The 18,603-nt window shown below is 43.8% G+C and overlaps 1 protein-coding gene across 1 annotated transcript; it reads left to right on the top strand.

The window, feature by feature from the left end:
- Positions 1-139: 139 nt before the first annotated feature.
- LOC125544003 (coatomer subunit beta-2-like) lies at positions 140-5,636 on the top strand. The gene is made up of 4 exons (XM_048707527.1): positions 140-2,300; positions 3,257-3,766; positions 4,392-4,477; positions 5,057-5,636. Exons 1-4 carry the CDS (start codon positions 249-251, stop codon positions 5,259-5,261), a joined length of 2,853 nt encoding a protein of 950 aa, XP_048563484.1. The 5' UTR covers positions 140-248; the 3' UTR covers positions 5,262-5,636.
- Positions 5,637-18,603: the final 12,967 nt, after the last annotated feature.

The raw sequence follows: 18,603 nt of genomic DNA, 5'->3' as shown, positions 1-18,603 counted from the left end.
TAAATTCGATGAAAAAAAAACTCATATTCCCCTACCCAAATGTTTACCAAACAAGCTGCTAGTATAAACTTTTTTTTGGTAAAACTTTGCTTAATTCTTATACGCGAAGTAAAAAACCCGAAAGGAATATATATACGAACAACTCCCCTCTTCCCGCTCCACCCGCCCAGATCCAGATCCACTCTGTCCAGCCCTGATCTAACCACCGTTAACCCACCCGCCGGCGCTTCCGGCGCGCGTCCGGCACCATGGACAAGCCGTCCACGCTGCTTGTCCACTTCGACAAGGGGTCCGCCGCCATGGCGAACGAGATCAAGGCGGATCTGGAGGGCAGCGACGTCGCCGCTAAGGTCGAGGCCATGAAGCGCGCCGTCATGCTCCTCCTCAATGGCGAGACACTGCCGACGCTCTTCATCACCATCGTCCGCTACGTCCTCCCTTCCGAGGATCACACCATTCAGAAGCTGCTGCTCCTCTACCTCGAGATCATTGACAAGCGCGACGCCGCCGGCCGCGTTCTCCCGGAGATGATCCTCATCTGCCAGAACCTCCGCAACAACCTGCAGCACCCCAACGAGTACATCCGTGGCGTCACGCTGCGGTTCCTCTGCCGCCTCTCCGAGCCGGAGGTGCTTGAGCCGCTCGTTCCTTCCATTCTCGAGAATCTCGAGCACCGCCACCACTTCATCCGCCGCCACGCGCTCTCCGCCATCTCGGCTATCTACCGCCTCCCGCAAGGCGATCAGCTCATTCCGGACGCACCCGAGCTCGTCGAGCGCGCACTCGCGTCGGAGCAGGACGCCTCCGCCCGGCGAAACGCGTTCGTCATGCTCTGCCTCTGTGGGACGGAACGTGCTGTGGCTTACCTGCTCTCCAACGCCGAGCGTGTCATGGAGTGGCCCGATCTCCTCCAGATGGCCGCAGTAGATCTCATCCGCAAGGTCTGCCGCCCTCCAAACCACCGTGCCGACAAGGGCAGGTATATCAAGATCATTTTATCCCTCCGTTCCTCTCCAAGCACCGCGGTTCTGTATGAGTGCGCGGGTGCTATCGTGTCTCTCTCCTCGGCTCCCACTGCAGTGCGAGCTGCCGCCGAAACATACTGCCAGCTCCTCTCATCGCAGAGTGACAGCAATGTCAGGCTCATTCTCCTGGACCGTCTGAATGAGCTGCACACGTCACACCGGGATGTGATGGTGGATGTAGTAATGGATGTGCTGCGTGCACTTGCCAGCCCGAATTTGGATGTCAAGAGGAAGGTGCTGGATTTGGTGCTCGATCTGCTCACTCCTCGTAATGTGGAGGAGGTGGTGCTTTATCTCAAGAAGGAGGTGGTCAAGACACAATCAGGGGAGCTTGACAAGGGTGGTGAGTACCGTCAGATGCTGGTGCAAGCGATTCATGCATGTGCTGTGGAATACCCAGAGGTGGCTGGATCGGTGGTGCACCTTCTCATGGACTTCCTTGGTGACACTAATGTCGCTGCGGCAGTTGATGTTGTGTTATTTGTGCGTGAGATCACTGAGACTAATCCCAAGCTGTGTGTGTCCATGATACAGAGGCTGAGTGATATCTTCTACCAGATCCGGGCATCCCGTGTCTGCTCAATCGCTCTCTGGATCCTTGGTGAGTACTCCCTATCTTTATCAGAGGTCGAAAGCGCCATTGCCACTATCAAGCAGTGCCTTGGGGATCTACCATTCTTCACTATCTCAGAGGAAGGGGAGACAACTGATTCCTCCAAGCCAGCCCAGCCGGTGGTGAACTCTGTCACTGTGTCTTCCAGGCGGCCTGTTGTTCTTGCAGATGGCACTTATGCCACACAGAGTGCTGCTACCGAGGCCATTTCGACTCCAGTTACTCCTGGATCATTAGCATCGACCCTAAATCTCAGATCACTCATTCTGTCAGGTGATTTTTTCTTAGCTGCAGTTGTGGCATGTACCCTTACCAAACTGGTACTAAGGCTGGAGGAGGTGCAGCGATCGAAGGTTGAAGCAAACAAGGCCTGTACTGGGGCCTTGCTGGTCATGACGTCTATTCTGCAGCTGGGACTATCCTCCTACCTTCCCCAACCGATTGATAATGATTCATATGATAGGATTGTGCTTTGTGTGAGGTTGCTTTGCAACACTGGTGATGATCTGAGGAGGATTTGGTTGCAATCATGTAGACAGAGTTTTGCCAAGATGCTTGCTGAGAAGCAATTCAGGGAGACAGAGGAGATGAGGGCCAAGGCACAGATCTCTCATGCCCAGCCAGATGATCTTATTGACTTCTACCACCTCAAGAGCAGAAAGGCAAGTAAAAACTACTTATCAGTTGTTGCTTTTGCCCTATGGAAATTGCCACATTTTCTTTGGCTAGTGCTTAATTGGCAGCTGGCTTTACAACCATTCTATTTCCAAGCTTCTAATAGTAAATGCATTACTTGGTGCTTGGCATCATGAATCTAATATTTGTTGAGAAGTTATTGCATAGCATATGGAGTACTCTTATCTTGCATCCAGGCAAAATGGATTTTGTAATTGCTGTACAGTCAGCATTAGTCTCTTGATCCTTAAGAATGATACGTGTATACCATGTCTGGTAACATTTTTACTTGCCCAGTAGTCCTAGAAGTCCTCGCCCAATTTCTTTTAGCATCTTTCAATGCATTTGGGTTTTAAAGAAAGCTTGATTAGCTTTTCTCATGCTCTTTTTTGTATACCACAGTATTACACGTGGTAGTTCACTAGTGTGTGTTTTAATTGCTGCTGTTGTTCAGTTGTTAATACCCTTGTTTGAACATGAATGGTTTAGGTTTATGTGTGTTTATTGGATTTGATATACTCGCCAAATGTCAGGTTGTCTAGATTTTTCTAGGAGGATAGATAGGAAACTTTTATCTTCTTTGACTGGATAGAAAACCAACTGATCAAGACAGGTTTTACGCATGTTAGGTTGATACACGTGAAATGGACCAATTGCTTCGAAACAAAAGGGTTTACCTTAGCGTTGTACTCCCTCCGTCCGGAAATACTTGTCGCTCAAACGGATGTATCTAGCAGTAAAATACATCCAGATACATCCGTTTGAGCGACAAGTATTTCCCGACGGATGTAGTATACAGCAAAGCTTCAGTAGAAATTATCTGTATCATTGTGTATTGTCCTGGATGGTGAGCTCATAATTGCCAGAACTTGCTAGCGTGCTGCTTTATATCTGTTCATCCCCTTGTTAAAACAAACTTGGCATTTTCTATTTTGTTTCCTAGGGCATGAGCCAGCTTGAGTTGGAGGACGAGGTCCAAGATGATTTGAAGGCTGCAACTGGTGGATTCACTAAGGAAACAGATGATGCAAATAGACTTAATCGCATTCTTCAGTTGACTGGGTTCAGTGATCCTGTATATGCTGAAGCATTTGTGACAGTTCATCATTATGATATTGTACTTGATGTTACTGTCGTTAACCGCACAAAGGAGACACTTCAGAACCTTTGTTTGGAATTAGCTACCATGGGAGACCTCAAACTTGTTGACCGTCCTCAGAACTATACTTTGGCTCCTGAGTCAAGCAAGCAAGTACGTGCCAATATCAAGGTTTCTTCAACAGAAACTGGAGTCATATTTGGGAACATTGTTTATGAGACATCCAATGTGATGGAACGATCAGTGGTTGTCCTAAATGATATTCACATTGACATCATGGATTACATCTCACCTGCTACGTGCGCAGATGTTACTTTCCGAAACATGTGGGCAGAATTTGAGTGGGAAAACAAGGTAATATGCTTCTTTCTTTGCACAATGGAGTCCTTGGGAAACTTCATCTGCACGATGTTCCCCATTCTTTGTAGCAAGTTACCTCAGCTGATTACAAAATTTGCTTAATCTTTTTTTTTGTTCATGTAGCCAAGATATCTGTAAAAATCTATTAGATTTAATGTCTCTGACTTGACCAATTGCTTTAGGTAGCTTACTCTACCACACTATTATTATCCATAATTCATGGCAAGTAGTAGGTCATAGACTTATATCCCCCAAATCAAGCTGCAATGAGAAACTTTAAGCAATAAGCTCTAGTTATTTGCTGAAATACTGTTGCCTTTTTAGCTTCTGACCTTTATTGCTGAAGCAGTCATTATCTTAAACTACTTTGTGGGTTATTTCTTATCAATCATGCTTGTGTGAGTTCTTTATATCAGACTTCTTAACTTTTACTTTGGTTGACTTTATTGTTATTATTATTTGCTTTGAAAACCTTCTCTAAATGTTGTGCTCTGTCATTTCATCTGGCTCATATGGAGTGCATTTAAATTGTCATGTTGCCCCTTTGTATTGTGTTTACAAATTTCTTGTTATTTCGTATTTCAGTTTTTTACCACATCTTTATGTGTCCTTTTATCAGGTTGCAGTGAATACTGTAATTCAAGATGAGAAGAAATTTTTGAATCATGTTATCAAGTCAACAAACATGAAGTGTCTAACACCACCGTAAGTTTTACACAATGGACTTCGTATGCTGCCTTGCAAATAAGAATTATGAGTGCTTTGTTATGTACTGGCATAGTTGTTTGTGGAGTATATGTTTACATGTACAAGGCATACATGGTACCAATATGTGTGCGATCATTAGTCAGATGCGTGAATAATTTAATTTAATTTACACATGTGGAATATGGTTTAAACATTTGAGATGTAGACTTCAGTTGTGAGTGCCTATTTCAGTGTTCAGTGATGACCTGTTAAGATTCTTAAACTCAACATTTCTTTCATAAACTCAATGCTAAGATTCCTAATTTCTATCTAGGATTAATCCGGAAAAAAATTATGAGCTGCTTTCATATTATATAACTGACAACTGAGCATAAAATTGCACAAACCGAAGCATTTATGGTGCTCACATAGTCATGCATGACATATACTAAATAGGGCATCAGTTTTCGTTATTCTGATGCATTAGAATTTTGACAGCTGTTTTTGATAAGGTGATTCTGCTCTTGAGGATAGCTGGTTAGGTTGTGCAGTCCATTGTTTATCTGATTTCGTCTGTAATGGAATTTCCGAAACCAGGTCTGCGCTTGACGGGGAATGCGGTTACATTGCTGCTAATCTTTATGCCAAGAGTGTGTTCGGAGAAGATGCTTTGGTGAACATCAGCATTGAGAAGCAAGTCGATGGCAAGCTTAGTGGTCACATCAGAATAAGGAGCAAGACACAAGGAATCGCGCTTAGCTTGGGAGATAAGATTACCCTCAAGCAGAAGGGAGGCAGTTAATTCTGATGTTGCCTGTTCACAAACACCGGATTGTATGACATGTTTCCTTCAAGAGATCCACTTGCCAGTGTCATACTAGAGGCACAATGGGATTGATTGAATTAATTACAGGAAGCTTTTGTGTACAAAATATCAAAGAGAAGAATGATAAAAGAAGAGGATCGTAGGGAAGTTAGTCTTGGGAGCTGAAAAACGATCTTGACACTTCCTTTCGCTATAGGTCTTTCTTGATAAATGGCGTTGTAGAAATAGACGTGAAATTTCTATTGTTGACCCTTACAGGTAGATCAATTATGATATTGTGTTACCGACCTCCATTCATATAATACTGTTGCCTGTTTTTATCTGGAGAAATATACATTTTTTTGCGAGAAATATACATATTAGAGTATCTACAACCGGACTTTGCAAATCTGACCCCTCAAACGCCCGCGGACGCGGACACTAACCGGTCAAGCCGCAAATTTTCAATCTCAACTGGATACCTCAATTAGCATATCTCAAATCCCTCAATTAGCATATCTCAAATCCATACAAACTCATGCAACTATGTAAATGATGCTACATCGTCTGGCTACTACAACATGCTATCGGACTATCAAAATTTGGCATGTTTGGCTATGGTGGAGAAGATCATCAATGACTGCCCTTGCCCTTCCAGGCATCCTTGCAGTCCTTTTCGCGGAAGTATCGGTCGAAGACGCAGTAGGGATCAAGTTGGATCTGCTCGTCGTCGGATTTGTCCTCACCGTCGTTGTCCTCCTTCTCCTCCTTGGTGGAAGTCTTGCCATGGCACGCACCGCCCGATTCTGCTCTCGGGCAAGAGCGCGCGTGTTCCCCTGTTGCCGCTTCTTCATAATGCGGGCGCAGATGGCTTCCTCCTATGTGGCCGCCCGTGCCGCCGCATCAGTCGTCGCCTGTCGGCAATGAGACGGGCCTCGGCTGCCCTTATTCTCTCCTTCCCACGACGGGCAGACCGATCCCGGCGGGAGTTATAGTCTGCCCCACCAGTGATGGGGAAGCAGAGATTTTTCGGCTGCCAGGACCACGATGATCCAGCCCCGGAGGATCCGAGTGCCCATTGAGCCGACACTACGGAGTCACACTGGACAGATCCCGTCGTCGGCCGGGCGCTGTCCTCCCGGGAGCGGCGGAGTGCAATGCGGATGGCCACTGCCTCCTCCAACCCGCACGGGATGACACCCCAGTCGACGGATTCGAACTGGTCAGAGTCAGAGCCGCTGCTCGCCATGCCGGAGACGGCCGGAGATCGCAGGACAGGAGCTTGTGTGGCGGAGGAGATTGAAGTGAAGTGGCTAGGGTTTGGTCTGATGAACGGATGGGGACGAGTATATGTGGGATCGGGTGGCAAAGCGTGGGCCGGGTCCGATGTGGCGGACGCGCCCGGGAGCCCCCATATTCGCCCCATATTTGTGCTGGATATAAGGGGTGCTGGTTAACTCGGGTGTTAGGCCCGTTTGAGGCGACCGTCTATGTCGAAACTTCGTGACCGGTCACTAACAGGGCGGTCAATCCAAACGTATGAGACGGGTTCGAGGCGTCCGACTGGAGATGCTCTTATTCACAAAAAAGAAAATGCATCACAAACGCTATAAAGAGGGGTGCGCTATTGGTGGCTTCGGAGCATCTGAACGTGAGTCATTGGATACCTGTGCCGAGAGCTGGCGATGCGAGCGGGTCTATCCTGTTTGGCGGATCGAATGCCTACATCGTGCTTGGATCCGGTTTGGCTACTCATCATATTGGTGTTACGGCATCTTCAACGGTAACCCGTAAAAACCCTCTTGCATCACCGGACTGTTTGGTTACCGCGATGGATCCCTTCGTCACCGGACTGCCGGGAGTCCCGGAGACATATTCTTCCCTCGTATCTACCCTATGTCCAGGTGCCCCGCTCATCGGAGTGTGGCGAAGAGGGTGCTTCAGTCGGAGGGGAAGGGTGCTTCCGTAGACGCCCATGCCAGGGTGGTCTAAGATAAGGAAGAAACCAAGCACGTCACCGGCTGTACAAGCAGGCGACGCGTCGGCGGTGGCCTTCCTGGGACCCGAGCGGCGGCTTCCCATGTTCTACTTTCCCTCGAAGTTGCCAGCGGACGTGGATGCGGATGCGCTGACCACCGACTCGTCGATCTCCTCCGAGCATCCGCCTTCTTTCTCTATCTGCATGGCGCGGCTACGCGCGCGTCGACGGTGGATGGCGCGGTCGTAGGCACTGGAGGGGCGGTATGACATGACGTTGTCCATGCCCGTCCCGTCGTGCTCCCCTCCGTGCCGGCCTGGAGCAACTCGCCACTCCTCCGCGAGCTAGCTTGGAGCGGCGAGTTGCTAAACCACACAATGGACTGGGGCGGCAACTTGCTCCGGCAGCCTAAGGGAGGAAGGTGGAGCAGCGAGCTGCCTCGCTCGTATCCGCCGGGCTCGGTGGGCCACCATGCCGACTTTTATGCCGGAGAACTCCTCTTCCTGCCCGTTGGATGCCATCGAAATAGTGGAGAAAATGGTGAAAGAGGAGATGGGGGGAGCGACGGAGGGGTGTGATTCTTGCCCGGCGCGTGCCATTGTTTAAATAGAGGGAGGACGGGAGGAGCTCGGCCAGGGTGGCGTTTAATGCCAACCTGCTCCTGAACGGACGTGTGGCCGGAGTAGGTTTCTCGCTTCCATGCGGGGTTAATGGAGATGTATGAATGCAGCGAGGAGGCGTGTCTAGCCGGGCATGCAGCAGGCGGCGCCCTCGGCCGGCGCACCGCTTCATTGGTGGAGGCAGTGAGAGGTCGTGTCCGCCCTGAGTCGTCTTCAATGCGGAGCGGCGCGCTCTACAGTGGCATGAATGTGGGCAGGTGACGCCGGGCGGAAGCGCACGCGGGAGGAGGAGGTTTTTTTGGTGGGCAAGGCGGTCAGAAGCGGGCTTGGGAGCGGCCCGGAGTCCCGCAAACCTCCCCACTTTTGTCTCCAGTTTACGGGAGAAATTGCGTCCGGACCGCTCCATGGACGGATACACATCGACGTTGGATGACTTCTACTGTCCAGACGGTTGCGGGAGGTTTACGAGTCCGCCTTGGAGATGCCCTTATTGTCAGAGTTGGCAACATTTTTCTTTTCTTTTTGAGCAATAGTTGGCAACATCTAGGATGTGTTTGGTTGACTGCATTAGCCCCAACCAGGTCCGTGCGGGAAGAATCCGGCCTATTTGGTTGCCCGCATATACTGTTCAGCCTGTATCGCACGAAGTTTAAAGCACTTCTAGGCTTGTCTCGTTGAGAACGCTCGGATCGGCAGTTTACAATGCCAGGCTGAGCTGAGCCACAGCGAGCGCACATGGATGGGCCCCTTGCATGAGAGGAGGTTGGAGGGATGCGGGCATGTACACAACCTGTACGTGTTATCTTCTTCTACCTTTAAGCTCCTCCCTAATCTTGTTTCTTACTTCTTCCTTCTAATCTACACAACGGTGCTTCGATTCGAGATAAACTCTACACGAAAAAGATGCACATCGATGTTATAGTTTCATTTTTGCGATCGGTTAGTAGTTTCATCGACCGTAAATGCTCAATTTTGTGTTCACGTTTGGAGTTATTTTAGATGAATTTTGTCAAATTCGTCACACACAATTGACCGTTCAAAATTTCCTTTAACCAGTAGCCTAATCTCGCAGTTCCACGTGACATTCTTGTTAGAAGTCTTCTGTTTCAAGGATCGTAAACTAGAAGATTTACAGCTTCCTCATGATTGTACATATGCATATGTGTCGTGTGATTTAAGACACTACTTAGTCATTCTTCTAGGCCGGCGTGGTTTTTCTCAATCTCCTCTCTTGCGTCTTGCTGCAGTGGCGTCATTGTAGTCGTTGTTCATCTCGGCCTTCTCTCCATGATGGTACTGCACTGACGCCGCCATAGCGCGCACATTGTATTTATTCTCCTCTGTCCTCTACTTTAGAGCCCTCCTATTCCTCCGTCTCGACGCCGTCACCGTTCCCGTTGACCTCCTTTCCCGCGTCCAACTACACTGGAGTCGTTTTCAGCGTCGGTCATATCGGCCTCCTCTCTCTCGTCCTACTGCACTGAAGCTGCCATGGCGCGAGCACTGCATTTCTCCTCCTCCGTCCACTGTCTTTGTGCAGACTTTCTCTGCTGCGACGAGGCTAGCAACTAGTTCACCATGCCGCCGACGGGGTCACTCACACACGATTCCATGCTCGTCGTGTCGGACGCGGCGCCACGACCACTGTCCACTATAGTCGCCATGGTCCGACACACACTGCGTTTCTCCTCCCTCGTCCTCTGCTTGAGCGCTCTTCCACACGAACTTTCTCTACGGCGGCGATGCTAGCAACTAGTTCGCCGCGGCGCCGGCAGGAACGCTCGCTCGATCTTTCGTGCTCGTCTTGTCGGACGCGGTGCCACGGCCATTGTCCATCGCAGTCGCAAGGCATAGTGTAACCGTGTGTGTTAAGCATAAGTACTAGCTCTTACTCATATCCCGCGTATCCAACCAAACACTGTGTATTTGTGTGAGCCGAACCAATGCAGACAACCAAACTCTATGCCAAAATTGCTCCCTTAATGCAAGACTAGATGCGAGCAACTAAATAATGTGCAGATGTTAGTTTTCCGTCTGTATGTCCTCAACTAGCCTTCATTGAGCTAGACTGAGCTAAGCCAGACTCTCTCGGGAAGGCTACCAATCATGTCCCTAGTTCACGTCCACGGATGGCATAGACGATATTGAGTGCGGCCAATGACAATAATAGGACGAGGCATAATTCTATTAGGTTGATGAGATCTATTCCCTCCGTTCCGAATTACTTGTCTTAGATTTGTCTAGATACAGAGATATCTAGCACTAAAATGAGTCTAGATACATTCGTATCTAGACAAATCCAAGACAAGTAATTTGGAAAGGAGGGAGTAGATGAGTAGATAGATGAGATTAACTGAAAAATTTCTTGGTTCGGGGCTAGAACCAGGTGCGTCTATACCTTCACGTGAGTTGTATCTTTCCCTCGCAAGTGGCCCGATCTAGTCGGGTTTGAATTCCTTTGTTACGCGAGTTGCTGTAGTATTTTGAATTCCTTTGTCGCACACACACTTGTTTCTTCTGGTTGGGTTATTAATTCTTCTGATTTGTCCCCTTGTTTCTTCTTTTTTCCTTCTTTTCTTTTGATCGGTTCCTTTGTTGCAAGGAAAAAATGAACATGTTCATTTTCTTCTTTCTTATTTTATTGTACCCTAGGGGTATGTATATATTCCCTAGGATAAATGTTATTTGGACCAATAAATGGACTTCTTCTCATGAACAAAAAATGTGGACAAAATAAATAATGTCAGAAGACGAGAATATATACTGAACCAACAACAGAAGAAAAATTGTTGTTCAAAATCAATCCAATGATTTTTACTGGGTGGTAATTATTCAGTGAGCAACTACCATGTTCACATAGTTACTGGCAAATAGTGATCCTTGCTAACTTGTCAAAGTTTTTGTGCAAACTGAAGACCCTCTTGTTTTTTTTCAGCTCGTCATGTTGCAGTTTCTTACCGTACTTCCACTTAGCTCAATTACTACAGAGTCTGCATCCATTTAGAACACAACAATGAGTTACTTCAAGTGAATAAAAATTATTGCAACCCATTTGTTTGAGAATTCAAACGGAATGGGAGAAAATGAATACACGACAAACTTACATGTTTTATCTAGGAATTCCTTGACAAAGGGCAGTTTGATTCTGCTGTAGTTATTGTCAGCAGTGGGAACACAAACTTTCTCGTAGAAATTGCACATCTAGTTGAAGAAAATCGTGAGAAAAGAGAAATAGTAATGAGTTCTCCAGTTCACTGAACCATAGTAGCACCATGTTCTTAATATAGAAGGTCTCCTGATTTGTCACTTTCATATACTAGTGGAAATTTTTCATTATATAATTTGACTTGTATATTCTGATGATGGGCTTCCTCAAATGCCCGAGGTCTTCATGAGCAAGCAAGTTGGATGTACATACTTAGTTTCAGTATTGAACTTTCATACACTTATAGCTCTAGTGCATCCGTTGCATGGCAATCCTTACTCCTCGCATTGATATCGATTGAAAGGCCTCTCCATTGCCTATCGATCCGCCGAGTTGATGCGAGACTTTCTCCACTTTTGTCTTCCCTTATTAATCTCTACCACCGCATTCTATGCCACCCGTAGTGCTATGTCCATGGCTCATGCTCATGTATTGAGTGGAGTTGAAAATGTTGAAGCGCATGAAAAAGTATGATCCAATTGCTTGACTTGACACCGGTGTGCTCATGATTTATACTTATGCGGTGAAGGTGGAGTCATGCCATGCTTACATAATTCAATCAGTATGGATAACATTCGTTAAGCATCGTATATTCTGAATAAGTAATGCTTATGTTCTTGTATTCATGGATATAATTATGTTGATATCAATCACTTCATCGTTTCTAAATATTTATACCGTAAAATATTACATGATAGGTAGCATTCAACATAAAAAATAAATCTGTTTTCATCATTTACCTACTTGAGGACGAGCAAAAATTAAGCTTGGGGATGCTAATACATCTCCAACATATCTACAATTTTTGATTGTTTCATGCTATTATATTATCAATATTAGACATTTTTATGTAATTTTATGCCATTTTCGGGGACTAACCTATTAACTCAGTGCCTAGTGCCAATTGTTATTTTCTGCTTGTTTTTGTTTTTTTACAGAAAATCTATAGCAAATGGAGTCCAAACACGACGAAACTTTTGGACGATTTTTTCTAGACATAAGAGATCCTAGAAGCTTCGGGGGAGGACTAGAAGACCTACGATGAGATGGCAAGGCAACAGGGCGCGCCCTTGGGGAAGGGGTTGGTGCGCTCTGATGCCTTGTGGGCCCCTCATGGCTCCGTTTGACCTAATTCCAGTGCTATAGATTCCCAAATATTGGAAAACCCCAAGAGCATCAACCGAAATAATTTTTCCGCCGCCGCAAGTCTCTGTTCTTAAGCGATCCCAACTGGAGGCCTTTTTCGGTACTCTGCCAGAGGGGGAATCGATCACGAAGGGCCTCTACATCTTGCTGCACCTCTGATGATGTGTGAGTGGTTTACTACAGACCTACGGGTCCATAGTGATTTCCTAGATGGCTCTCTCTCTTTGGTCTTCAACACAATGTTGTCTCTGGAGTTCTCTTCACACACAAAATGAGCATGCTCATCTAATGATTTTCCCTCAACTAAACTAGTTGGGGTTTCAGCACGAGCACAAACGGATTGAAGATGACCAAAGTAGAAAGCTTGAAGTGACTCCACTTCTTTGGTGACAAAGATAAGGCAAATAAAAGGGCAAATAAAATGCTGAATAAAAATTAGAGCAAGTAAATGATAAATGTGTGTGAAGGAACCTCAACTTCTTTGGTGAAGTCTCCTTGGCAACATCACCAGAAATTCTTCTGCTACTTGTGATAGGCTTTGGGATTTCCCCGAAGAGGAAGGGTGATGTAGTATAGTAGTAGATAATATTTTCCTCAGTTGAGAACCAAAGTTTATTGAACCAATAGGAGACACCTGATACGTCTCCAATGTATCTATAATTTTTGATTGCTCCATGCTATATTATCTACTGTTTTGGACATTATTGGGCTTTATTATCCACTTTTATATTATTTTTGGGACTAACCTATTAACCGGAGGCCCATCCCAGAATTGCTGTTTTTTTGCCTGTTTTAGGGTTTCGAAGAAAAGGAATATCAAACGGAGTCCAAACGGAATGAAACCTTCGGGAACGTGATTTTCTCAACGAACAAGACTCGGGAGACTTGGACCCTACGTCAAGAAATAAAACATGAGGCCACGAAGTAGGGGGGCGCGCCCACCCCCACCAGGCGCGCCATCCACCCTCGTGGGCCCCCTGTTGCTCCACCGACGTACTCCTTCCTCCTATATATATCCACGTACCCCCAAACGATCAGAACAGGAGCCAAAACCCTAATTCCACCGCCGTAACTTTATGTATCCACGAGATCCCATCTTGGGGCCTGTTTCGGAGCTCCGCCGGAGGGGGCATCGATCACGAAGGGCTTCTACATCAACACCATAGCCTCTCCGATGAAGTGTGAGTAGTTTACCTCAGACCTACGGGTCCATAGTTAGTAGCTAGATGGCTTCTTCTCTCTTTTTGGATCTCAATACAATGTTCTCCCCCTCTCTTGTGGAGAACTATTTGATGTAATCTTCTTTTTGCGGTGTGTTTGTTGAGACCGATGAATTGTGGGTTTATGATCAAGTCTATCTATGAATAATATTTGAATCTTCTCCAAATTCTTTTATGTATGATTGGTTATCTTTGCAAGTCTCTTTGAATTATCAGTTTGGTTTGGCCTACTAGATTGATCTTTCTTGCTATGGGAGAAGTGCTTAGCTTTGGGTTCAATCTTGCGGTGTCCTTTCCCGGTGACAGTAAGGGCAGCAAGGCACGTATTGTATTGTTGCCATCGAGGATAACAAGATGGGGTTTTCTTCATACTGCATGAGTCTATCCCTCTACATCATGTCATCTTGCTTAAGGCATTACTCTGTTTTTAACTTAATACTCTAGATGCATGCTGGATAGCGGTCGATGAGTGGAGTAATAGTAGTAGATGCAGGCAGGAGTCGGTCTACTTGTCTCGGACGTGATGCCTATATACATGATCATACCTAGATATTCTCATAACTATGCTCAATTCTGTCAATTGCTCAATAGTAATTTGTTCACCCACCGTAGAATACTTATGCTCTTGAGAGAAGCCACTAGTGAAACCTATGGCCCCCGGGTCTATCTTTATCATATCAATCTCCTACTACTTAGTTATTTCCTTTATTATTTACTTTGCCTTTATTTTACTTTGCATCTTTATCATAAAAATACCAAAAATGTTATCTTATCATATCCATCAGATCTCACTCTCGTAAGTGGCCCTATAGGGATTGACAAGCCCTATTTGCGTTGGTTGCGAGGATTTATTTGTTTTGTGCAGGTGCGAGGGACTCACGTGTAGCCTCCTACTAGATTGATACCTTGGTTCTCAAAAACTAAGGGAAATACTTACGCTACTTTACTGCATCATCCCTTCCTCTTCGGGAAAAACCAACGCAGTGCTCAAGAGGTAGCAAGAAGGATTTCTGGCACCGTTGCCGGGGAGGTCTACGCAAAAGTCAACATACCAAGTACCTATCACATACCCTTATCTCCCGCATTACATTATTTGCCATTTGCCTCTCGTTTTCCTCTCCCCCACTTCACCCTTGACGTTTTATTCGCCCTCTCTCTCTATCCTCCCTCTCTATTTGCCTCTTTTTGCCCGCTTGCTTTTTGTTTGCTTGTGTGTTAGTTTGCTTGCTTGTCACGATGGCTCAAGATAATACTAAATTGTGTGACTTCAGCAATACCAACAACAATGATTTTATTAGCACTCCAATTGCTCCTATTACCGATGCTGAATCTTGTGAAATTAATACTGCTTTGCTGAATCTTGTCATGAAAGATCCGTTTTCTGGCCTTCCTAGTGAAGATGCCGCTACCCATCTTAATAGCTTCGTTGATTTGTGTGACATGCAAAAGAAGAAAGATGTGGATAATGATATTGTTAAATTGAAGCTATTTCCTTTTTCGCTTAGAGATCGTGCTAAAGCTTGTTTTTCGTCTTTGCCTAAAAATAGTATTGATTCATGGAATAAGTGCAAAGATGCTTTTATCTCTAAGTATTTTCCTCCCGCTAAGATCATCTCTCTTAGAAATGATATTATGAATTTTAAGCAACTTGATCATGAACATGTTGCACAAGCTTGGGAGAGAATGAAATTAATGATATGTAATTGCCCTACTCATGGTTTAAATTTTTGGATGATTGTTCAAAACTTTTATGCCGGATTGAATTTTGCTTCTAGAAATCTTTTAGATTCGGCCGCGGGAGGCACTTTTATGGAAATCACTTTAGGAGAAGCTACTAAAATCCTAGATAATATTATGGTTAATTATTCTCAATGGCATACTGAAAGATCTACTAATAAAAAGGTGCACGTGATAGAAGAAATTAATGTTTTGAGTGGAAAGATGGATGAACTTATGAAATTATTTGCTAATAAGAGTGTTTCTTATGATCCTAATGATATGCCCTTATCTACTTTGATTGAGAATAATAATGAATCTATGGATGTGAATTTTGTTGGTAGGAACAATTTTGGTAACAACGCGTATAGAGGAAATTTCAATCCTAGGCCAATCCCTCTAATAATTATGGTAATTCCTACAACAATTCTTATGGAAATTATAATAAGATGCCCTCTGATTTTTAATCTATTATTAAAGAATTTATTACTTCGCAAAAGAATTTTAATGCTATGATTGAAGAAAAATTGCTTAAGATTGATGATTTGGCTAGGAACGTTGATAGAATTGCTCTTGATGTTGATTCTTTGAAACTTAGATCTATTCCACCTAAGCATGATATCAATGAGTCTCTCAAAGCCATGAGAATTTCCATTGATGAGTGCAAAGAAAGAACCGCTAGGATGCGTGCTAAGAAAGATGCCTTTATAAGAGCATGTTCTTCTAGTTGCTATGAAAATAAAGATGAAGATCTAAAAGTTATTGATGTGTCCCCTATTAAATCTTTGTTTTGCAATATGAATCTTGATAATGATGGGACTGAATATGATCCACCTTTACCTAGAAGGCGTTCCAAGAATTCAGAATTTGTTGATCTTGATGCTAAATTTGATAAAAGTGGGATTGAAGAAATTAAAACCCTAGATGTTGCTAAACCCACTATTATGGATTTCAAGGAATTTAACTATGAAAATTGCTCTTTTATTGATTGTATTTCCTTGTTGCAATCCGTGCTAAATTATCCTCTTGCTTGTAGTCAAAATAAAGCGTTTACTAAACATATCGTTGATGCCTTGATGCAATCTTATGAAGAAAAACTTGAATTAGAAGTTTCTATCCCTAGAAAAATTTATGATGAGTGGGAACCAACTATTAAAATTAAAATTAAAGATCATGAATGCTACACTTTATGTGATTTGGGTGCTAGTGTTTCCACGATTCCAAAGACTTTGTGTGATTTGTTAGGTTTCCGTGATTTTGATGATTGCTCTCTAAACTTGCACCTTGCGGATTCCACTATTAAGAAAGCTATGGGAAGAATTAATGATGTTCTTATTGTTGCAAATAGGAATTATGTGCCTGTAGATTTTATTGTTCTTGACATAGATTGCAATCCTTCATGTCCTATTATTCTTGGTAGACCTTTCCTTAGAACGACTGGACAATTATTGATATGAAGGAAGGAAATATTAGATTCCAATTTCCATTAAGGAAAGACATGGAACACTTTCCTAGAAATAATATTAAATTACCTTATGAATCTATTATGAGAGCCACTTATGGATTGCCTACCAAAGATGGCAATACCTAGATCTATTCTTGCTTGTTATGCCTAGCTAGGGGCGTTAAACGATAGCGCTTGTTGGGAGGCAACCCAATTTTATTTTTATTCCTTGATTTTTGCTCCTGTTTAGTAATAAATAATTTTTCTAGCCTCTGTTTTGGTTATGTTTTTTGTGTTTAATTAGTGTTTGTGCCAAGTAGAACCGTTGGGAAGACTTGGGGAAAGTCTTGTTGAACTTGCTGTAAAAAACAGAAACTTTAGCGCTCACGAGAACTGCTGTAATTTTTATTTGGAGAGTGCTATTTAGTTAATTATTTTTGCAGATAATTAATAGATAAATTCCTCACGTCTAGAAATTTATTTTAGAATTTTTGGGGTTCCATATCTTGCGCTAGCTACAGATTACTACAGACTGTTCTGTTTTTGACAGATTCTGTTTTTCATGTGTTGTTTGCTTATTTTGATGAATCTATGGCTAGTAAAATAGTTTATAAACCATAGAGAAGTTGGAATAAAGTAATTATAACACCAATATAAATAAATAATGAGTTCATTACAGTACCTTGAAGTGGTCTTTTGTTTTCTTTTGCTAACGGAGCTCACGAGATTTTCTACTTTAAGTTTTGTGTTGTGAAGTTTTCAAGTTTTGGGTAAAGATTTGATGGATTATGGAACAAGGAGTGGCAAGAGCCTAAGCTTGGGGATTCCCATGGCACCCCCAAGATAATCTAAGGACACCTAAAAGCCAAAGCTTGAGGATGCCCCGGAAGGCATCCCCTCTTTCGTCTACTTCTATCGGTAACTTTACTTGGAGCTATATTTTTATTTACCACATGATATGTGTTTTGCTTGGAGCGTCTTGTATTATTTGAGTCTTTGCTTGTTATTTTACCACAATCATCCTTGCTGTACACACCTTTTGGGAGAGCCATACATGATTTAGAATTTGTTAGAATACTCTATGTGCTTCGCTTATATCTTTTGAGTTATATAATTTTGCTCTAGTACTTCACTTATATCTTTTAGATCACGGTGGTGGATTTGTTTTATATAAACTATTGATCTCTCATGCTTCACTTAGATTATTTTGAGAGTCTTAATAGCATGGTAATTTGCTTTAAATCCTAATATGCTAGGTATTCAAGAATAAAGAAATTCTCTGATGAGTGTGTTGAATACTATGATAAGTTTGATACTTGATAATTGTTTTGAGATATGAAGATGGTGATATTAAAGTCATGCTAGTTGAGTAGTTGTGAATTTGAGAAATACTTGTGTTGAAGCTTGTGATTCCCGTAGCATGCACGTATGGTGAACCGTTATGTGATGAAGTCGGAGCATGATTTATTTTTTGATTGCGTTCCTTATGAGTGGCGGTCGGGGACGAGCGATGGTCTTTTCCTACCAATCTATCCCCCTATGAGCATGCACGTAATACTTTGCTTTGATAACTTGTAGATTTTTGCAATAAGTATATGAGTTCTTTATGACTAATGTTGAGTCCATGGATTATACACACTCTCACCCTTCCACCTTTGCTAGCCTCTCTAATACCGCGCACCTTTCGCCGGTATCATACACCCACCATATACCTTCCTCAAAACAGCCATCATACCTACCTATTATGACACTTCCATAGCCATTCCGAGATATATTGCCGTGCAACTTTCTACCGTTCCGTTTATTATGACACACTCCATCATTGTCATATTGCTTAGCATGATCATGTAGTTGACATCGTATTTGTGGCAAAGCCACCATTCATAATTCTTTCATACATGTCACTCATGAGTCATTGCATATCCCGGTACACCGCCGGAGGCATTCATATAGAGTCATATTTTGTTCTAAGTATCGAGTTGTAATTGTTGAGTTGTAAGATAAAAGTGT

This window comes from Triticum urartu, chromosome 3 (genome assembly GCF_003073215.2).
Source record: "Triticum urartu cultivar G1812 chromosome 3, Tu2.1, whole genome shotgun sequence".
NCBI lineage: Eukaryota > Viridiplantae > Streptophyta > Magnoliopsida > Poales > Poaceae > Triticum > Triticum urartu.
The sequence above is the reverse complement of the archived record's forward strand: the minus strand, read 5'-3'. Positions and strand labels throughout refer to the sequence as shown.

Coding starts and splice junctions, on each gene's coding strand:
- LOC125544003 (XM_048707527.1), top strand. CDS start 249: ATGGACAAGCCGTCCACGCTGCTTGTCCACTTCGACAAGGGGTCCGCC. Junction 3,767..4,391: donor AATTTGAGTGGGAAAACAAG/GTAATATGCTTC, acceptor TCCTTTTATCAG/GTTGCAGTGAATACTGTAAT. Junction 4,478..5,056: donor ATGAAGTGTCTAACACCACC/GTAAGTTTTACA, acceptor TTCCGAAACCAG/GTCTGCGCTTGACGGGGAAT.